The 23,634-nt window shown below is 41.6% G+C and overlaps 2 protein-coding genes across 2 annotated transcripts; one reads left to right on the forward strand and one right to left on the reverse strand.

Annotated features, from left to right (window-relative positions):
- The first annotated feature begins 3,225 nt into the window (after positions 1-3,225).
- On the forward strand, positions 3,226-8,617 carry LOC134080901 (uncharacterized). Its single transcript, XM_062537514.1, has 6 exons — positions 3,226-3,516; positions 7,094-7,234; positions 7,412-7,501; positions 7,875-7,967; positions 8,276-8,383; positions 8,523-8,617. Exons 1-6 carry the CDS (start codon positions 3,435-3,437, stop codon positions 8,615-8,617), a joined length of 609 nt encoding a protein of 202 aa, XP_062393498.1. The 5' UTR covers positions 3,226-3,434.
- Positions 8,618-17,516: 8,899 nt separating this feature from the next.
- On the reverse strand, positions 17,517-22,546 carry LOC134079657 (alpha-amylase-like). The gene is made up of 10 exons (XM_062535747.1): positions 22,379-22,546; positions 21,958-22,104; positions 21,421-21,618; positions 20,754-20,984; positions 20,162-20,295; positions 19,902-20,024; positions 19,630-19,729; positions 19,048-19,169; positions 17,925-18,050; positions 17,517-17,706 (listed from the first exon to the last, which is right to left on the reverse strand). The coding sequence occupies exons 1-10, from the start codon at positions 22,544-22,546 to the stop codon at positions 17,517-17,519; spliced, it is 1,539 nt and encodes a 512-aa protein (XP_062391731.1).
- Between the last annotated feature and the right edge of the window lie 1,088 nt (positions 22,547-23,634).

Here is a 23,634-nt window from a genome sequence, read left to right on the forward strand (position 1 = left end):
CTTTTAATGTAGTAGGCCTGTGTCTGTGTGTCTTCTGAATGGACCCTGGAGTGAATTGGAGTCTGGCAATAAAGGTGATGATGATGATGATTAGGATGAAGAGGAGGATTATGATGAAGAAGAAGCTGATGATGATGATGATGACAACAATAGCGGTGATGAAGATGACGTTGATATGCATGCCTTTGGGCTTGTTATGATTCTTTCCAAAAGCTGACAATGACCGTAATGCTATTATGAAGAAGTCAATAGCTTTCACTGTCCATGCTCTGTGCCCCATGGATATCTGAACAGACCTTTTGCTGCTCTCTATTTGCATAAGAAGCACCTCTTGCTTCTCTGTTAGGACACACATATTGTCTATCAGAATTGTCCTGATTCAAAGCTGACTCCATGATTTAACATTTGGAAGGCGAATAACACACTCACACTCACACTCACACTCACACTCACACTCACACTCACACTCAAACACACACTCACACACACACAGACACACACACACACACACACACACACACACACACATACACACACACACACACACACACACACACACACACACACACCTGGATGCCTTCCTCTTTTCCCCCTTCTCTCCCTTCTCTTTGGCCTTGGCCACTGTCCATGCTCTGTGCCCCATGGATATCTGAACAGACCTTTTGCTGCTCTCTATTTGCATAAGAAGCACCTCTTGCTATTCTTTTATCGCTCCTTAATTTTCATACCCACATAGTGACAGGCGTAGTCGAAGTGGCTAATTATCATCATAAACGTTTTGAGGTCGGTCTGAATACTCAAAGCTGAACGATATTGTGTGTTCAAATGTGGCACCCCGTTGCACTTCAGCAGCCTGGACCTAAAGCACATTAATGTTTTTACATGTAGCACCTGCACTGACCCTCTGTTCCAGATGCAGATGCACTCACTGCAGGAGGGCAAACATTTAAAACCGTCTTGTCAGTGAATTGTACAGCACTGGCCACTAGAGGGAGCAGTGCTGCTGGTGGTGCTGGGAGTGCATTTGCTGTGTGTTGTGAGTGTGTGCTAATCACTTTATTTTGAGTGTAATATCCCTATAGCTTATGTGAGTGTCCTTCGGTCATTTCAAACCTTTCCTGAAAATTTTGTCGAAATCCATCCATCACTTCTTCTGTTATCTTGCTAGCAAACAGACAGACAAACAAACCCTGATTAAAAAAACATTACCTCCTTGGCGGAGGTAATTACATATTCAGCATATTTTAAATATAAGCCTTGTATTTGAAAATGTTTAGTCAATATTTGGTCAAGGGAAAACTCTCTCTCTCTCTCTCTCTCTCTCTCTCTCTCTCTCTTTCTTTCTTGTTGTAGAAAGATACATCATATAAGATTTGCAACAAGTCAGTCAAACAGGTGTCACTGCTGTCTGCAATCCTGTCTGTCTTGCACTTCTGAAATGTCATTCAATTCGGGACCATCATCATCCTAGAACCTTGCAGTCGTTTTTAAGTCTCAAGTCCAGATAGCAGGGCTATTGACGCGTCAGTTCTAATATTGAATTGCCTATAGGCTTACATGCCCGTGGTTGTTGGTGTTGCTAAATCCGTGGAATCATTAGCCGTGTTCAAGTTCAACTCCAAATGACCTTTTGCAGCAACGAGAGCTGCCGGTGGCAGCAGGGGAGGGGATACAAACGCTGCTATGAAGTTGTACACTCTCTACTTCCCGTAGTGTAGACTTGGCTAGACTTGACCATGTGACGAATCACGAGGCACGGACCCGAACGGACCCTTGTGGATATGAGGAGGCATCTAAACACCTGCACATACGTCAGGGATGTAAAAGCCAATTAGGGCAAAGACCTGACGTCATGAAGGCAGGGTCTAGGCTCCGCTGCTCTCCGCAGTACCTCCAGACCGGCTGCTCTTTTGCGGAGCAGCCGCCTGGCCACGCCTTGCTCCCGCGATAAGTTGAGGCCATGTGATACCGACTGCCGAGTCGAAAACACGCCCATCTAGACCATCGTGGACAGATTTTTAACCACGTGCATCTTGTGCTGCGCAGTTTTTGTGCTGCGCAGCCAACTTGAATGCGCCTATTTCATGCAAGCAAACTACATAGCCTATCAGGGAGTCTTTATTGTTGAGGTCTGACAAGACATGAAAATCATCCAAACATCTTGCATCAATGTAATTTATTCAGTGCTGCCAAAAATCTGCTTCTCTGGTCCTATGCTGTGGTAGGTGGTAAAGCGGAAAAAGCTGCTTATTTTTACGATAGGCCTACGTTATCTTGCATTAGACTAGTTCTTCAAACTCGTCAAACTTATATTGGCACTGTACATAATTGTGCCTAGCAAGGATTATCAAGTTTGAAATCAACTGGACTAATGCTTTGACAGATAGGCAAGTTGCTGCTTTTCTTTAGCCTGGGTGCAGCCAGAATCATGCGCAGTCAGGCCGCTGCATTGCATTGAAACGCATTGATTTTGACTTGATTTCCTAATTTTTGAGGTGATATGAAGTGATATCTAATGTTCCCTTTGTATAGGCTTTTGGTATCCAGTATAAGCAAAATGCAGCAATTTTGAAGCTGACTGTACCTCAGGTGATCAGATTTTGTTTTCTAGAAATATATGCAAATTACCACATATTTACATAAAACTGGTCTCATTTGCATATTTAAACATCACATTTCAGAAAACTTGCATTAGGCTACAACAAATATTTGCCTTAATGTGAGTAAACAACTGTGAAAGTTTCAATTTGATATCTCAGCGTAAACTTTTACCCATCTCACCTGTGGTATATCCGAACAACAAAATGCATTGGAAAATACTACTGTACCTTTGACCTTGAAAAAAAGTATTTTCCACTAAATATGAATCAGTAGATATGTGATGAGGGTTTAAGGATCAATAAAAAGTATGAACCATTATGCAATTAGTTTCATTTTTGGCCCTTTTTTTTAGCTAGATTGACTGGCCTAATGCCAGTATGGTAGCAAGACACCTGCCAGTTCGAACGGTTATCCTGCAATTTATTGTGCCTAAGTAAACAGACTGTAAAAAGGCCTAATAAAACGATCGTCTTTCTTTAGACCTCTATCGCATGACATCACTGACCAGAATGTTGGGAGAATTCTACCAACAATGGTGGATTCTAAATTATTAGAATGTGCTCTTGAATTCTAGACAATCGGTCAGTTGCATCTGGCTGATTACAGAGACAACATCTCCAAACGCTTGCTCGACGATTTCACAATTTATTAACACTTTCAACACTTATTGCTTATTGTTTATCTGTTTAACTTGATTTATTTTCTTATATGTAATTGATACACTTCATTTTAATTGCTTATTAGTAATTTTTTGACGGAAAGTTGTTTAGCCAATAAAGCTTTTTTAGGTGAGTAATTTTAGTAGATTATTAGTTAGCCGTTTGGATATTGAAATGGAGATCCCGAGGAGCGACGAGGAGAGAAGACAGATGACCTGGGCTGAGCAGGTGGACCTCGCCTACCCCCTGGAGGAGTGTGAGTACAGAGGGCAGATTAAAGTAGCCTAGGCCCAAGCCTAAATATGCCTAAAATGGACTTGGTCGATAGGAATAGTCTACAGCTAGCTAGCTTCATGAACCACTGTTGTTAAAAGTTAAGTTACATGGTTATAATAATAATAATAATAATCTAAAGCTTTACAATATGGTTATGGTGGGCTAACGTTAGCATAACAGGCTAGTAAGTTGTTGTTGGCTGTTAGCACAATCTTCTGGTACTGTACAATCAACCAATCTTTATTCAGGGGAACTTGATCAACAATCCATCCACAAGCTACTGATTTTGTTTTTGATTAATCATTAACAGTTAATGTAGATCTAGTCATTCAAGCTAGGTTGCCGAATTTGTGCTGCCTTTGTCGAGGTTTTGCCGCCCTCCTACTTTCTGAATAAATGCGTCTTTTAAAAATGAGCATAGCATTCTAGAATCTTCCATGCCTTTTGCGGGCATAACATTCTAGAATCTTGGGTTAACAACACTAAGCAAAAGCAGGAAGTTAAAACTAAATTAGGTAGCAGCACTGATCCAGAGCCATAGCACTGATCTATAAAGAATATTCTTTATAGATCAGTGGGTAGCAGGCTAACTGTATAAATTAGTTGTATACATTTGTGGCACATAATACACTATATTGCCAAAAGTATTTGCTCACCTGCCTTGACTCACATATGAACTCCCATCACATTCCATTTAATCCATAGGGTTTAATGATGTCGGGTTATCCCCAAACTATGGAGATACATATAATATTTTGTAAATGTGCATTGGGTGATCCACAAGTATTTCTTGATTAGATTCTACGTGTTTTGATATCCACAAATAATAAAAATAACAAATAAAAACATATTTTGCAAATAAAAAAATCCATTTGGAACTCGTTTATTTATTTTTACAAAATGGATGTGTATTTTGTAAATATTATGGTATTTGTAAAACTGGAAATTCCGCATTTGTGGATCAGGCTCTACCTATTCCGAGTTCATTCTCATCACTTGAGGTTAATGACGCTACAGAGACTCTTTGCTCTACACTGGCATCCTGTCTGAATGTAGCATGTCCTCTTTCCACAAGACCCACTCGTTCTAAACCTCGCCATCCATGGCTGACAAACAGTATACGCTCAGTTCGCAAGGAACTTAGAGCTGCTGAAAGGAAATGGCATAAATCTGGAGATAGAAATGATCTTAGTAAATACCAGTCTATGCTTTCATCTTTTTCATCCACTGTCACACTTGCAAAAAGAACATACTATCAGAGTAAGATTGAGAACGCCACTGACAGCAGAAAACTTTTTTCTACATTCAAGTCTCTTCTCAATCCTCCACCACCGCCAGCAGCTTCTTCACTGTCAGCAGATGACTTTGCAACATTTTTCACTGAGAAAGTTGCTAAGATAAGTGCTCAGTTTGATGACCCTGTAAGAAGGACTCTGCCTGGTGTTAGCATGATGCCATCATTGGACTTTTTCTCTCCTCTTGATGAGGAAGCGGTCTCTCAACTGCTTCAGCGAAGCCGTCCAACCACATGCCCTTTGGATCCTGTCCCGTCTACTCTCCTGCAGTCTATAGCACCCGCTATTATACCGGCAGTCACACATGTATTTAATACTTCACTCAGTTCTGGAATAGTTCCTTCTTCTTTTAAACAGGCAAGAATTACACCTTTGCTGAAGAAAAGTACACTTAATTCAACTGATGTGAAGAACTACAGACCTGTCTCCCTTCTTCCTTTCTTGTCAAAGGTTTTGGAGAAAGTGGTCTTTAAGCAAATGTGCGACTTCCTCTATCAGAATAACCTACTAGACCCTATGCAGTCTGGTTTCAAGAGTGGTCATTCTACTGAAACTGCTCTTCTATCTGTGACTGAAGCATTGAGAGTAGCTAAGTCCTCTGCTCAGTCATCAGTGTTAATTCTGTTAGATTTATCTGCAGCCTTTGATACGGTTAACCATGACATTCTCCTTTCTACACTATATGAACTGGGAATTTCTGGGAAAGCTCTTGACTGGTTCAAATCTTACCTTAAAGGGCGTTCTTTTAGTGTGTCTTGGCAGGGACAGACATCAAAGTCTCATGACCTCACTACAGGAGTCCCTCAAGGATCAGTATTAGGGCCCCTCCTCTTCTCTATTTACACCACTTCTTTAGGTGGGATTATTCGCTCTCATGGATTTGAATATCATTGCTATGCGGACGACACTCAACTTTTCCTATCCTTCCCACCTGAGGACTCTAGTGTTTCCCATCGGATCTCTGCATGCCTGAAGGATATTTCAATCTGGATGAAGGATCAGCACCTTCAGCTTAATCTTTCCAAAACTGAGCTCTTGGTGTTTCCAGCAAAAACAGCCATTCCCCAACAGATGAACATCCAGCTTGATTCATCCTCATTGACTCCAACTAGATCGGCACGTAACTTGGGTGTCATAATTGATGACCAACTTACTTTCTCTGAGCATGTTGCCTCAATTGCAAAGTCATGTCGGTATACCCTGTACAACATTAGGAAGATCAGACCTTATCTGACACAAGATTCCACTCAGCTTCTTGTACAGGCAATGGTTATCTCCAAGCTGGACTACTGTAATTCCCTGTTAGCTGGCCTACCTGCTTGCGTATTAAGACCACTACAGTTGATTCAGAATGCTGCAGCACGACTGGTCTTCAATCAGCCAAAGAGGACACATGTAACCCCTCTCCTAGTTACTCTCCACTGGCTCCCTATAGTAGCCAGAATTAAATTTAAATCTCTCACTCTGGCCTATAGGACACTGACTGGATCTGCTCCTAGCTACTTCAGTTCTTTGATGAAGATGTACATTCCCAACCGCCCATTGCGATCTTCTGAGGAGCGTCTGTTATGTCGACAAACCATACATGCTAGGTCAATCTGTAGATCCTATTCTTCAGTGGTTCCGTGTTGGTGGAATGAGTTGCCCAGTGCTCTCCGTTCAAGCAACAGTTTTGGATCTTTTAAGAGGGGTCTTAAGGCATATTTGTTTAATATGCACTTAGTCTTTTGAGTGTTTGTTATGTGTTATGGTTTGTATAATAGTTTTGTTTTGTTATAATTTGTCCATTGTTAAAATGTTACATTTATTCTGCTATTGTCCTTAAATTTAGCCATACCTTGCTATAGTTATTGTTATTAGATAATTAACTGAGTGACTTATTTGATTGCTTTTGTCATTTCATTGTTTTATTTCTCATTAGATTAGTGCTTAAATGATTGTTGTATTGATAATATTGCTATTCTCCCTTTTTTGTAATTGTTCACTGTTATTTAATTTGTATTGCTATTTATTTGTATGTCGCTTTGGACAAAGGCGTCTGCTAAATAACCATAGCCATAGCCATAGCCATCACCAGCACACGCATTCCTCACATTCCACAGTGACCAGATACCCGTCTCCTCCAACCCCTTTCTTATTTGTTTTATCTGTTCATTATATAAATGAGAAGTAAACCTAATTATATCAGAAATAAATACACTTGTTTTAGTAAAAAAACTACGGTACTTAACTAACTTAACTTATTTTGTTTGGATTTCTCAGGCTGGAGTGAGACGTGCCTGACGGTCCCACATCTCTGCATGGGGGACCACTACAGGCCTGAGGTGCGGTCAGGAGAGCAGAGGCCAGAGGACGTGATCTGCTGGGATCAGACTCTGGCCCACAGGGACCCCTTTGCTCTGAGTAAGTGAACAATGAGAAAGAAAGCGGTTCTCTGGTGAAGAGGAAGTCCAGAAGTTATCATCCTGATCCTTTTTTTCTCCCAATGTCATACACTATTTTGTTATTAGGAAGTTTAAGTGTTACTTTACTCATACTTGACTGATTGTAACCTGCTTCATTTTTTCACACTTTTCATAGGGAAGGTGGAGGTACCAAAGTGGCGCAGGAGGGCAGAGAACGTGGTCAGCTGGGACCAGAACCTGGTCAACATTGACCCCTTTGCCCTGAGTAAGTTGGTGATGAGACAGAAAGTAGTTATCTGGTGTAGGGGAAGAGTGGCACCCATCATCCTAATATAATCCCTTTTTTATGTCATACACTACATTTTGTGATTAGGAAGTTTAAGGGTGCAATCCAATCATGTTGTACTAGACTGCGAAGTGAATTGTACAGGGTGTTCAGCCATGTCCGCGATCGAGTTCTCTGTGTAATTCCCAGAGAATTTTACACCCTGTGCAGTGGGTACGGAAATTCAATGTAGGAAGTAGGAAAGTAGGAAATTCAATGTAGGGACCCGAGAGATCGCAATGCAAAGTGTTACCTTTCTGATACTGGGCCGATCGTAGCGGATTTCATGTTTTACACTGTGTGAATTTCATAGGGAAGGTGGAGGTACCAAAGTGGCGCAGGAGGGCGGAGAACGTGGTGGTCAGCTGGGACCAGCCCCTGGTCGACATTGACCCTTTTGCCCTGAGTAAGTCCTCAATGAGAAAGAAAGTGGTGTTCTGCAGTAGAGCAGAGGTCTTCATCTGAATCTTCAGATCATCAGATAGTATAGATCAGGTCAGATCAGGTCAGATATGTTAGTAAGTCGTGATGAGAAAGAAAGAGGTTCTCTGAACTAGAGGAAAGCCAGAGGCCATCCTCTGATTTTCTTTTTTTTTTTAATCCAATTAAAACAAATGATTTACTAGACTTTGTGGTTAAGGAGTTAACTGCAACCTTACTCATACTAGCCTGATACTAACCTGCTTCATTTTTCACACCTTGTGAATTTCATAGTGAAGGTGAGCACCAAAGTGGTTCAGGCACCAACTGAAGGACCACTGGTGCACCACCCAAGGTGCAGGGAGGCTGAGGAAGAGACCAAATCCTGTCCCCCTCACACCAGTGAGTCAGACATATGACGTTGTTTGTTTATTTAATTGAGGAAGGGTGATATCTAGCTATTTCTCCTCTGAAGTGCAGTTGTGGTTTTTTTCCCCCAAAACATATGATGAATTGGATACACTGTGGTTTTCTCTCACAGCCCTTGCCTTTCCTCAAGCAACAGTCCTTGACTTGAGACCACCTGGCCAAAGCTACAGCTACATCCACTCCTCAGAGATCTCCTTTCCACTGTGATGGAGTGTGGAGGGGATGCAAAGACATGAGAGGGGGGCCTCTGGGGATTCTTAGCAAACCTTATGGCTCTTAAAACATTTAGTGTAGCCACAATTTAGAGTTTTCAGCACTTAATTGAATTAGCCTAAGATAGAGTTTTAAGTAAACTAGAGTAAAATCTACACTGAATATCTGTCGTTTAGCGTATCAAACAGGCTTCAGTAAAAATCTGATAATGGATAGGCCTATATTTAAAAATCTAAAGTTAGTGTCATGTTAGCAAAATGTATTTAATCAACGCCCCCTAAATTTAGATTATTAAGTTGGATAAAACAAACAAACAAAAAAAGCATCTGCAGCAGAAGTCAGTAGAACATCACATAACCTGCTTATGTTTCTGATTAGCAAACACTTCACAGTGTTAATCCGACAGAACTTTGAAATTAAATTAATCTTGAAATCGTGATAATATACCACTAATAATAGTAATACTAATAATAATAATGACAATGACAATAGTAAGCCTTCATAATAATAATGACAAACATTTACAAACTATGACCATGTCATACATTAGATGCACATCAAAAGATGAGTTAAAAGCTTCCTTGAAAATCCTGAAACATTCTCAACACCATTTCTTATAGATTGCATTTTTAAATTAATTATTTTAAATTTTAAATTAATTATTTTGTAAATTATCAACAGTGTCTTTTTTCTAGCCTTCACAGAAAATTCAGTGATCAAAGTCTAAATCCCAAACCAGTTTCTCCTCAATGGCCATAAGTGACAAACAAAAAAACAAACGTCTTTGTAACATCCCAGTCCTTAATTCATTCTTGATTCTGGACAATAGACTTTATGCACGGAAGCCTTTTTACCTTCACTAGCTATCCACTGCTGTAGTCCAAGCTACGTTAGGCCAATAGTGGTGACTGAAATATTCCCAACGCACATGCAACTAAATGAAATCTGCTATTTAAAAAAAACAGTGTTATTTTATTCCATATAACAATTAAATGTCAAACTTAAATGCGGCTTTATCATATAACATTACAGTGAACATTAACGTTACCAAAGCAAGTGCTGTGACACTCCTGATATCTTAGTGATGCATATTAGTGATATTGATTGGTTGTTAACATTAAAAACGTCATTCTATGCGACAATATTTTGATTTAGCTAACTTAACTTAACTATTGTGCAACAGAAAAAGAATGCAGCTCTAGTTCAAAACTAGTTAGTTTCAACGTAAGGTTTAAGACACACCTAAACTTATGATCGACCTTATGTTCTAGTGGTGCAACCGGCTGCAGAAGATCTTAGCATATGTGGTGAAATTTTGAGCTATGGCCATTTACTTCAAAGGAACAGTTGCTGCCTCTGCTCTGCACAAAGGGGGATTTTGATCCAGGTGTTCATTGAAGCTAACTACCTATGGCAAGTTGCATTGCAAGTTAGGATCTGACTATTAACAGATACAGGAAATTACCCTCTTACCATCTCGCTTTATCAGCTGTCTCTGGTAGGCTACAGCTATTTCAACTGGTAATGTCACTCCATTTTATATAGGCGTACACACATGATTCCACACTTGTGGTTCACAGTCCTATTTTCCTATTTTTATTTTCCTATAAGAATCAGTTGAGGGAGTTTTTACTAATCACAAGTTAAAGGGATATTCCACCATTTTTGGAAATAAGCTCATTTTCCACCTCCCTTCGAGTAAAACAATTGATATTTATCTTTTCCCCGTTCATCCAGCCATTCTGTGAGTCTGGCGATACAACTTTTAGCTTCAGCCTAGCATAGATCATTGAAACGGATTAGACCAGTAGCATCTCGCCTGCTAGCATCATATTTAAAAGTGACTAAGATTTCCGGTAATTTTCCCATTTACAACGTGTCTCTTCTCAAGTTAGAAAGTGCAATAAGACCAACTGAAAATGAAACCTGGCGTTTTTCTAGGCTGATTTGACATGGAACTATACTCTCATCTGGCGTAATAATCAAGGCAACTTGCAAACTACTGGCACTACTACTGCTTGTTGTCTATGGGGACTATTTTCAGATGCTGCGTGATATCACTGGGCCCATGGTACGTTTGCAACATGTGAGTCTGAAAGTCGTTGGACCCGGAAAGAGATTTATTATCCCATTATTACATCATCACTTTAAAACCGAATAAAGGTCGTTGGACAGCAAAATAATTTATAGATTTTATGTTTTTGTTTAATATAGGTTTTTTTTTAGGACAGTTAGACAGTTAGAAGCATTTCATTCTAAACTTTTAGGGACTGGTTCTTCCTCAGTATCTGAGACCCGGAAAAATTCTAACTCAATCATGCACGATTCCATGTGAATTGACATGGGGCTATCGCTACAATAGGCTAAACCGGCTTTGGAGCATAATGTACTCTCGTTATGCTTTTCCACAAAATTGCGAATAAAGCACAACAAGGTTGACATCAGATGAATATGTAGTGTCTACCTTGGATGGTTAAATATGACTAATAATCAAATTCTCAATGAAGAAAATGAGTGGGTGGTCACTGTTGACTTCTATCTTGCATTAAACGCACTCTTCCGCGTTTAAATTAGCCTTAGCTGGAAATAAGTGTAATCACCTTTGCTGCAGTGATCACAAGTAAACTGACTTTTGTTGCAGTGCTACAGGTAGAACTTTTAAAGGGACACTTCACTGATTAGCATTAAGCTTATACTGTATCTTTAGAAACCCAGTCATGTTTTTAAATGGTCGTGCATCATTCCCTCAGTTTGCCTTGAGACGGGAGAAATACGGATTTCAATGAAACCCATAAATAGGACTTCCTGCTTTTAATGATGTAAAATTATGATTTTTAGATCATTGAAAGCAGGAAGTCCAACATTGAAATCCGTATTTCTCCCATCTCAAGGCAAACTGAGGGAATGATGCACGACCATTCAAAAACATGACTGGTTTTCTAAAGATACAAAGCTTAATGCTAATCGTTGAAGTGTCCCTTTAATGATGAATCACACAGAATTCCCCGAAATGAACTCACTAACTTATTACTAAATAGGCTACTTAAAACATAAATATAAAGTTATAAGAATAATACCAATCAGTATGGTTGGAATGGTGTTCAAGGCCTCTCTTTGTCGGAATAGTATAGTTTTATGTTGTTCCAAAATAATACTACATATGTAAAAAAAAAAAATAGGTATATTTTTCTACTTAGCTCAAAATACAATTTGGGGTGGGGTGGTATCTTTGCATTCTTTTGTATTTTCCCAATAAAATGTTTTCTTAATCTTCTTGAACACGAGTGCATATGAGTGACTGCTTTCCTCCACTGAGTCTTCTGAAAGGTCTCTCTCTCTCTCTCTCTACACACACACACACACACACACACACACACAAACAAAATTCATTTCTAGACATGTACAGAGGGCACCACCTGGTGTACGAACAAACATGTGCCAAAAGCACAGGGAAGTCCATTGATTCCACAGGGTTTTTAAGAAGAAGAAAGGATAGTCTAGTGATGATTACAGATTTTCGTTTGGTCACAGATTTGCTGATTCACCATCTGTCCATTGATTCATAATAGCACTCAGGATCTAATCTCTGTCTGGTCATGTAATGAACCCCTTACAGTAGCTCAAGGTAGACATCGGTGTCATTTCTATAATATCTATCCTTGCTTCGGGTACTAACAAGAAAACCATCAACACCATCTTCAGCACAAACCGTAGTGTACCTGAAAGTGAGTCCTTACCCATCAGGATTGGTGCAGGTGACCGACGCACAACTATTGATGTCTTTTCATCAAAGGAAGGAGGTTGTGCTGTTTGTAACGTACCTTGTGTGTGTGTGTGTGTGTGTGTGTGTGAGAGAGAGAGAGTGTGTGTCTGTGCAAGTACACTATTTGCCTGTCTCTGGCTGTGTTTGTGTGCAGAGTCACGCTCCATTATTCATGCGTGTGTGTCACTGTGTCTGAGAGAGAAAGAGACCAAAGGGGATGCAGTGAGCAGACAGCGGCAACACCTGTGGTATCAACGGTTGGAGATAGCCCTGTTAAAAACCCACTCCTACCCCCACCCTCCTCTACACACACTCACTCATACACACACATCTCTATTCTGATAAAAGGCCCTGAAGGATCCTGCCTGCGCTTCCTAGCCTCCTCGTCTCCTCGTCTCCTGCCTCTTGCCCCTTTTTTCTTCCTGCAGTTCTCGGCTGTTTTGTGCTTGTTAAGCGTAAAAAGGGTCTTGTCAACACATTTAGGCCCATTGGCAGTCTTTCCACTGAGCAGAGTTATTTTCTCGCACAAAGCAGTGTACATCACTACGAAACACTACTAGTGAATTAAAGTAGAAATTCATATACATAATTTCAGGGTAGTAGTGTTTATCAATGAAGTAAATGAAGATCACAAAATATATCAGATATGATCACAACAAACACACAACTGAAAACAGTAATCAATTACATTTCCAAAGTAACCTTCCCAAAACTGAGTTTATGTGAGATTCAACACATTCTTCCTATTATGTGACTGGAATTGTTTTGAATTGCCATGAATTGAATTCCACTTCCTGTCATTCCCATTCCAATTCAACTTCCTGTGGGGTGGGACCAATTCAATTCAAATTCCAATTCATGAATTGAATGGAGACCAAATCTCAAATTCGGAATTGTGCACAAGCCTGCTGGTTACTAGCCTGGAAAACCAGCGCCAACTGCTGGACGGCAAAATGTTTTGCCTGCATTTGGGTCTGGCCTCGGACCATTGAACATTTTGAAAACACTGCCCTGAATCTGGCAGATGGCAACTAAACCAATCACAACGCAGAGATGTGTTTTGAATCAACGCGGGCGGGGCAGAGGGCTCTGGGGCGGGGTTTTGAGGGAGCGTTGGCCTATAGGCACAGACACGGTTTGAAAGACAACGGGTTGTGCTCATCAACAATGTTCCGTTGTATCCATTGATCGAGGCCAGACTAAATTAGACATCCAGTCCATTTAGGCTGGTTTATCAGGCTAGCTGGTTACATGATCCTAATTTATCCTTAAATTGGTTAGCTGTTTTACAGAATGACGATGCCAAATCTGCTGCATTATAACCTTTACAACCTGATGTTCAATGTTATTATTGGACATTATTATACGGCTCTTTACAATGTAAGTAGAACGCTCAATTGACTTGAATGGGATTTCCCAACAATACCGGTCATTATTTTCGACTAGAGGACCTCTAAAAAATGAATGACCTCCGTCAAAGGCAACAGAGTCTGTGCTTCTATTTCAGGTCTTCTATATCACTCCACAACAAGTCCGTTCACTTACAGTATTGCAATGGAATTTCATTGACAGTTAGTTTTTGCAAACCACAGCACACCGTGACTCCTCTCTTGGCCACTAGAGGGGGTAGTGGTGCAGGAACAGCACATACACACAGCCAAGGACATTACTCTCTGAGGTCAGGCCTGATGTGAGACCACCATCAACCATTTCCTGCCTTGTGATCATATAAACCCCCCATAGTGTAGAGACCCCCATTCTGCTCAGCACCAGAAGAGAAGGTGAGTTCTATACTCTGTGTTATGCCTTTGAAACCTCTGTTTGAATGAATAGCCAATAAGATCATCTAAGCAGCATGGATCAGTATACTGTTAAATAAAATGGCATTTATGGAAACTTGTAAAACATGCTTTCTGTCAAAACAACAGATTGGATCAGTGTACAATGATTAGACCATTGGTCCGGTCAGATTGAATACCTGCCCTGCGGTCCAGACTCTCTGAAGACTCATCATGAACATACAGCTCTTGCCGTGTCTGCTGGGGGTCCTGCTGCTGTGTGTGTGTGGCATGGACCAGAGTTCATCCTCCCACATGAAGAGGAGAAAACCCAACAGACCAAAACCAGATCAAAATGTGAGACACAAAAAGTTCATCAGACAACATGTTATTAGTAAAATGGGTGCAAATGATTGTAGTAAAATAATCTATCGGAGGAACATTTCTCAGACAGACGGTTGCAAAGATATAAACACTTTCATAATAGCCTCAAGCAAGACAGTCACAAAAGTCTGTGGACAAAAGGGAAGACCTTATAAGAATAATCAAGAGGATAATGAGAGTGTAGACAAATTTAAGGTTGTAGTTTGTGAGCTGAGGTCCAAGGGTAAAAGGTTGCCCAAATGTGAGTATCGGGGACACAGGTATTCCAAGCATGTTGTTCTTTCGTGTGAAAAGGGTGTCCCAGTCCATTTAGTCAGGACTTTATCTGCCAACTCTACCACACTTGCATGTTCTTTCAGCAACACCCTGGAAAGTAACGAGACAGAGCACTGCTAATATGACCTATAGATGATGTACTGTATCTGCAAAATACATCTGCTTTTTAAAGTATCCTCTCTGGAACGACCGTAGATAAAATACTTTCTGTTATTTTTGATCAAACATATAAGGTGAAGAAGATTTTTTAAAAGAGAGTTGGATTTATTGTTTGTCCTTGTATTATGACTTAAAGGGAAACTATGCAGGATTGGCTATTTCGTCGCCGGTTTCGCTTTTGCTTTTTGTTTTCACTCGTTTTATGCTTGCAGATTTCTCTGCATAGCTTCCCTACAGCTTTAGCATGTATATTTTTACAAAACTCCTCAATCGGTCAGTCTGCCTTTTCATGAGGATGATCGCAAGGCTGAAGACTTTCTGTAATGAAGTGCAGGAAGTGCCACCCGTGGTTTTTCCGCTCAGAGGCGCTAAGGGGAGGTGTGACAGCCGTCACTCAACCCGAAATAAGTCAAATAACCATTCCAATGACTCCTAAGTTGATTAGTTAAGGCAAATTAAGCTAAAAAATCTTGCATAGTTATGCTTTAAGCCTACTTCTCAATGCTATGATCATTTATGTACTGTAAATGTTGAGTATTCATTTTAATATTTTGAATCTCATGTTTCTTTTAGTGCTAGATTCACTGGTGTTTAGGCTACTGTGAAAGGGCTCTCTCTGTAACATCATTTAATTTTGTATATAAGGCAATAAAAACTTTAAAACTGAAATTGATTCAAAATGCTTATCATGTGTTTATGTTTTCCATGGATAATTGAAATGCATTAGGTGCTATTTAGGGACACAGGATAGTGTTCTAATAACTGAATGGCTTTAGTAACACACACACATGCATATGAAGTATGAATTAGTGAATACATATCAATGTACAATATTGTCACACAGTCAATAATAAGTGTACAGACCGTTGCACAAGAGAAAAAGCAGCACAAAAAGCGCTGCACACCGATCATGAGTTAGAAACTAGCACACACCAATCAACCAATTACAGGCTAGATGATACATCTGCCCACACCAATCAACCAATCACAGGCTAGAGGACACATCTCACACACCAATCAACCAATCACTGGCTAGAGGACTCATCTCACATACCATTCAACCAATCACTGGCTAAAGGATACATCTGCACACACCAATCAACCAATCACCGACTAGAGGACTTATCTGCTACCCCAATCATAGACTGGAGACATGCTTCAAACACACCAATCATATGTTAGAGATGTGCATTGGCTCCACCAATCATGTTAGAGACACGCATTGGCCCGGTGGATGTTACATTATGACAGGACAGAGAGAACATTTGTGACATTAAATAGGTCACTGGTTGTTTGCTTTTCTGCTTGTTCACCACAAACTCATTAATGACCACAGAATGGCCCCTGTTTTGCTCACGGCAACTCGGTGACAGGTTACATAAACCCACAGTGATACTCACTGCAGAACACAACTTCACTGTGCATTAGAGCAGTCTACAGAGTGGGAACATCTGATGAGCATAGTGGGTGATCAGTGGCTAGAACAAGAAGAACTCTTTGGCCAGTACGTGCTCTCTGAGCTTGTGCACTAAAACCACTAAGACCCTAGGAGGAAGTGGTGCATCTTTCTCAGAGAGACGGTGTATAGAATGAACATACTGTCTGCTACCCCAATCATAGACTGGAGACATGCTTCAAACACACCAATCATATGTTAGAGATGTGCATTGGCTCCACCAATCATGTTAGAGACACGCATTGGCCCGGTGGATGTTACATTATGACAGGACAGAGAGAACATTTGTGACATTAAATAGGTCACTGGTTGTTTGCTTTTTCTGCTTGTTCACCACAAACTCATTAATGACCACAGAATGGCCCCTGTTTTGCTCACGGCAACTCGGTGACAGGTTACATAAACCCACAGTGATACTCACTGCAGAACACAACTTCACTGTGCATTAGAGCAGTCTACAGAGTGGGAACATCTGATGAGCATAGTGGGTGATCAGTGGCTAGAACAAGAAGAACTCTTTGGCCAGTACGTGCTCTCTGAGCTTGTGCACTAAAACCACTAAGACCCTAGGAGGAAGTGGTGCATCTTTCTCAGAGAGACGGTGTATAGAATGAACATACTGTATGTATGTGTCCATATGAACAGAGAGACGGTGTATAGAATGAACATACTGTATGTATGTGTCCATATGAACAGTTCAGATGCAAAAAAACTCTAAATGCCACAAGTCGAAAATTAGATAATAATGGTGAGTGAATGCTCTCCACACATAATATGTTAATCAATCAAATAAGTTAGCTTGAAAACCCACTAAACACGACTTCTTAAACACTTAGATCCTGTTCATAGGAAGTAGTGCATCTTTCTTAGTGAGGCGTATAGAATGAACATATGTATGTGTGCATATGAAGAGCTCAGATTTGATTTTGTAACTTGCTTCTGGGACACAAGACACAAGACAGATGTATCAGATCCTTGCATTTATTGTATAAGTTGTCAGCAAATGTATATGGTCCTTCACTTGTTCGCATCTCTGAATATCATGTATGTGAAAGACTTGAGATCCACATGAGGCTTCTACAGCTTTGACTCGGCGTGGATGGCGATGAAGGGGTCCTCGTCCATGTTGCTGATTTTGAAGTGGGCGCGGCCATCTCCCCCAACATGCACCTGTTTCCCAGTGCACCTGCCGCCATCCTTCTGACCAGAGATGACATCACAGTAGGTGCCTCCAGGGAGACCAGTGTTCAGAGTCATGTCCAGGTTCCTGTGGAGCAACCAAGCTGATCATTATGGGATGGCCAGAACTAGCAATGTCTTACATGTCCAGTGTGGAGAGTATGTAAAATCATAGCTATGTGAACATTATCCAGAAACAAAAATCAGTGATTGTGAACTGTTCCAACAAATGCCCTTGGTGTTATTGTATTATTGAATAAAATCACATTATATTGGATTAACATCAATGATATCAGGCCAACTCACCAGTCATCATTGTTGAAAACAATGAATCCGCGGTTTCCACGTCCGAAAGCGACCTGGTTGTTCCCGTTGTCCCACCAGTTGGAGAAGTGCTGACCATTCACCACGTTACGGAAAGCCACCATGTTTCTGAGATGACCAAGAGCTCACGTTAGGAAGTAACTAAGCAATTACATTAAAGGGATATTCCGCCATTTTTGGAAATACGCTCATTTTCCACCTCCCCTCGAGCAAAACAATCGATATTTACCTTGTTCCCGTTCATCCAGCCATTCTGTGAGTCTGGCGATACAAAGCTTCAGCCTAGCATAGATCATTGAATCGGATTAGACCATTAGCTTCTCGCCTGCTAGCTTCATGTTTAAAAGTGACTAAGATTTCTGGTAATTTTCCCATTTAAAACATGTCTCCTCTCAAGTTAGAAAGTGCAATAAGACCAACTGAAAATGAAACCTGCCGTTTTTCTAGGCTGATTTGACATGGAACTACACTCTCATCTGGCGTAATAATCAAGGCAACTTGCAAACGTACCATAGGCGCAGTGATATCGTACGCAGCATCTGAAAATAGTCCCCATAGACAACAAGCAGTAGTAGTGCCAGTAGTTTGCAAGTTGCCTTGATTATTACGCCAGATGAGAGTGTAGTTCCATGTCAAATCAGCCTAGAAAAACGCCAGGTTTCATTTTCAGTTGGTCCAACTTGAGAGGAGACACGTTTTAAATGGGAAAATTACCAGAAATCTTAGTCACTTTTAAACATGAAGCTAGCAGGCGAGAAGCTAATGGTCTAATCCGATTCAATGATCTATGCTAGGCTGAAGCTAAAAGTTGTATCGCCAGACTCACAGAATGGCTGGATGAACGGGAACAAGGTAAATATCGATTGTTTTGCTCGAGGGGAGGTGGAAAATGAGCGTATTTCCAGAAATGGCGGAATATCCCTTTAAGAGTAATGAGTTTCTAAGGCACAAGCTGATTGTGGCTCATAAAAGTCATTGTTGTACATACTGTAACATTATGAAAACAGGAATGTGTCAGGTGCAAGGCCTGTCACTGGCAGCTGTATCTGTACACAGGTGAGTGTGTGTGTGTGTGTGTGTGTGTGTGTGTGTGTGTGTGTCTCACTTGATTTGACGCCATCTGTGCTCACACACCCAGCCGTCTCCACAGGTAGAGTCGGCGTTGATGGGGACGGGCTTGGTGGCTCCATTGCCATGACTGGGAGGCCCCATCCAGTCGTTCTGGTCCTGGGGGAACACACACACAGAAACACAGCAGCATTGAATCAGCTCAGCAGATAGCAAGAGTAGGCTACACTATAGCAGGTAGCAAGAGTAGGCTACACTATAGCAGGTAGCAAGAGTAAGGGCTACACTATACAGATAGCAAGAGTAAGGGCTACACTATAGCAGATAGCAAGAGTAAGGGCTACACTATAGCAGGGCTACACTATACAGATAGCAAGAGTAAGGGCTACTCTATAGCAGGGTTACACTATAGCAGATAGCAAGAGTAAGGGCTACTCTATAGCAGGGTTACACTATAGCAGATAGCAAGAGTAAGGGCTACTCTATAGCAGGGCTACACTATACAGATAGCAAGAGTAAGGGCTACTCTATAGCAACTCAGAGCTGCAGAGGAGAGTCCAGTTCAGTCCTCGGTTTGAGTAGCTCAATTACACAGGAGTAGATGAGGGCAGCAAAGTACCTTTCCATTCACAATGTGACGGTTCCAGCGGAAGCTAGACATCACTCTGGTGAACCCATAGGGATGGGCCAGCATGAAGCCTGTGGCCATCTTGTAAAGCCTGAGGACAGAAGAGAGTTCATAATAGAAGGTGAATAGCATGGAGCTCTACGGAATAATCTACTTGTTTACCAAGAAGGCAACCTGCCATTTTAACAATGTTTTGAGGCTAAACTCCTCAGCAGTGTCTCCCCATCACCTGTAGGGGGCAGCAGCAGGCGAGAGGAACATACCTGGAGTCCCAGAAGGTCACAATGGAGGCTCCCCCGGCACCGTGTCCCCTCTGGTTGTCATGGTTATCAACAAACACCACAGCCTTGTCTGATGGCATCATGCCCCAACCCTCACCCCAGTTCCTGAGGTAAAAACACAGCAAACACATTACAGCAACATTACAGAGACCTCACTTAATTAAGCACCGATAGCTACTCCACAGTTATCACACAGCTTTCTCACTGCTCAATCCACGTGTTTTAGAGTCTTATTGACTTACTTCATGTAGGACAGCTTATCTCCATTCCACTTGCGCATGATTCCTCCCAGCCTGGCGCCATACTTGAATTCAGTGACTCTGCCCAGCCCAAAGTATTCATGGGCTTTGATGGGTTCTCCACCAAGGTCAATAACCTGCAGGTACAAAAGCAGGTATTAGCTACAGCACTCTAGTACCACACCCCCTTGTTCTCCTGATTTTAGCGATAGCACTCTAATACCCTCCACACACCCCTGTTCTCCTGGCATTGGCTACAGCACTCTAGTACCCCTGTCCACACACCCCTGTTGTCATGGCGAGCGAGGTGAGTGTAAGTCCATGCTAGCCTGTGAAAACCATATTACTCATGTGCACTTGTTTGTCTATGGTCCTTCTAGCTGGACAGAGGTTTCTCTGGTCTAATGTGCGCAGTGGAAGAAGACTTGCTAAATGTGGTCTTTGTAAACTAATCTGGTTGTGTGCTTCTGGTCTGGTCACCAAACATATGCTGGTTGTGTGGACTGTATCTCTGAAGTAAGTCCCCTGTTGTGTGTGTGTGTGTGTGTGTGTGTGTGTGTGTGTGTGTGTGTGTGTGTGTGTGTGTGTGGTTTACCTCTTGGAAGATGAAGGGTCTGGAGCCTCCGGAGAACCACTTGGTGTTGAGGTTGTGCAGACGGCCGTAGACGGCGTTCAGGTCTCCAGGCCACATGTGCTTGCAGGCGTCCACCCTGAAACCGGCCACGCCCATGTCGATCAGCTTGTTCATGTAGTTGGCCACCTTCCCGCGAACAGCGTCCTTCTCCAGAGCCAGGTCCAGCAGACCCACCAGACGGCAATCTCTCACCTACAGGGAAACAGCAACAACACTGTTTTCATACTGTACTGTGTGGGGAAGGGAACAGATGTATCTTTTCACTCTAACGTAACACTTTGATAAATAATTAAAGTATAAATTATAAAGAATTATGAAGTATTAATACAAAATAAAACTTGAAAATAATTTAATCAAAACATGGTGTAGTAATGACGACCATTTGCGTTCATGACCAATACAACTTGCATTCAATCATAAACATGAGTAGATAAAGACGGAACCGAAGAGTGACAGAAACTACTGGTATAGCTCATGAGACTGCAGATTATGATATAAAAATGAAAACATGACATCTGAACTGGCATAAGAACCAGATTAGCATGCCCAGAGTTACTGGCATCTGAACTGGCATCTGTACTCCACCTGATTGGCATGTCTTGCACCTGAACTGGCATCTGCACTCTACCTGATTGGCATCCCCGTAGTTCTCGATGTTGCCGCTGCCAGTCTTGCATTTGCCGTCGTTGAAGTCCCAGGGGCTGTAGGGCACGGAGGGGAACTCCTTCCTGTTGGCGCTGAACCAGGTGCCACAGCTGGAGTGCTGTCCCTCCCCTCCCCCCGCGCCACACATGTGGTTGATGATGGCGTCCACGTAGATGTTCACCTGCAACAGCATGAACACAGCACATTGGGGTATTTAACCTGAACATGTTAAGGACATCTACACGTGTTAGCAAACAGGAGGAAGAGAGCAAGTTTGGGGTGGTGAGGGTGAAGGCTCTGGAGATTATGTTGACAGCCACCAAGGTAAATGTTCTTTTAACACTAATTAAACAACCTCACCAATGCAGAAATAGACAACACATCTTAGCAATGGTACTGTTTGTTTACTGTTTTTGATTATGTATACATTGTCTAAGGATTGTATTTCTACTACACACACATGTATTCTACACACTAGATGAGTGATTTGAGTGGTCTGTGTGTGGTGTTTTGTCTTTACCCCAACGTTGTTGCATCTGGTGATCATGTCCCTGAGCTCGTTCTCGTTGCCTGATCTGGAGCACAGGTTGTAGCTGATGGGCTGGTAGCGCTCCCACCACGGCCTCCAGGGGCTGTTCACCACGATGCTCTCATGGGGAGGAGAGATCTGGGAGAACAGACACACACGCTTGGCTACTTCTTACGGGCATTAAGTAGCATCACAGTATACACATGAGATTAGAAATGCAATAGAATTAAGTGCAGGAAAGTGACATCACCCTACATCAATAAATATAGCTCATAGTCCCAGCCAAGCAAAACACAAGGAGGCAAAATAGGCCAAGACCCAAAATAAACATCATTATCATTTAGCAGAACAGATTTACACTGAACATCCTGCTGCCATGGTAACCCCATAAACCCCCTGCTTCATCCCTCACCTGAACTCCTCCAAAGCCGTTTGGCCCCAGGTAGCGCTCACACTCTGCGGCGATGTCGGCCCAGCGCCACTCAAACAGGTGGACGATGGCGGTGCGGCCATGCTTGGTCTGGGGGTTGTGCTGGGCAGCGCAGAGCCCCAGGATGGCGGTCAGAATCAGCAGCTTCATCGTCTTCATTCAGCCGAGAGACATCAAGCAAAGCACTGGGGTCTCTCCTCAGGTATATATATGTGGCGGCCGTCACTGCGCCACCAATCACAGACCACCTGCAGACCATACCTCGAAAGAAGTCTTATCTTTGGGTCAGGTGTGGGCTGTCACCCCCTTTCCCATGGCTCAACTCCCCTCATCAAAAGTCTACTCTCACAAACATTTAAGGTGAGTCACTTCTGAACACTGAATAAAACCAAGAAATCTCCTGTACTTCCTATGGGCTCTGTACTCATGCTTTGGTCACAGTCATTTATATGAATGAGTAATTGTTGCACTGCTATGCCTTCTTTGAAGCAGCATTCAACTTTTAAGAAAAGAAAAAAAGCAGATGTATTGCAAATACTCATGCTTGACTTCCATTCATTTGCTACGAGTTTGTTTTTCAAGGTTTATGAAGCAGTTTGTGATCATGAGTTCGCTTTGGTAATTTTTACCTGTCATCATTATGTAAGCGTGTATAAGGGAGTTGCATAATTCCAGAGATGCTATTACACTCTCTCTATATATATATATTTACAGTATCTATCCCACTGCCTCAACAGTGTGTTGTTGCTTTCATCAACGCCAGTAGAGTTTTTCATGAGACAGATTCATTTTTATTATTATTGTTAATGGTTATAATGGTTATAATAATAACATTTCTCTTTCGGTTTAATGCCAAGATGACACAATTTGATAAACTAACTCCAATATTGTTTTACGGTCACTTTCCATGAAATGCCGTAGGCCTATTCATGTAATTCAAATCACTGTGTTATACAGGTTGTGGCATCTACTGAGCATTCAGTACTGCACTATCAATATGGATACCAGAAATGCATATAAGACATTTATTATTATGACAAAGTCACATGCTAAAGCTGTGTTAACCTGATATGCATTTTACAAAACCATAAATATCCCACTGATTCCTGCACATTGCAATGTATTATGAAGGTAGAATTGTCTCCAAAATATTTGTACATAATTGAAAAGATATGCACAAATAGATGTGTATTTGTAAACACACCTATCCAAATATACAAATACACAAATGGGTCATT

Source organism: Sardina pilchardus, chromosome 5, assembly GCF_963854185.1.
Source record: "Sardina pilchardus chromosome 5, fSarPil1.1, whole genome shotgun sequence".
Classification (NCBI taxonomy): Eukaryota; Metazoa; Chordata; class Actinopteri; order Clupeiformes; family Clupeidae; genus Sardina; species Sardina pilchardus.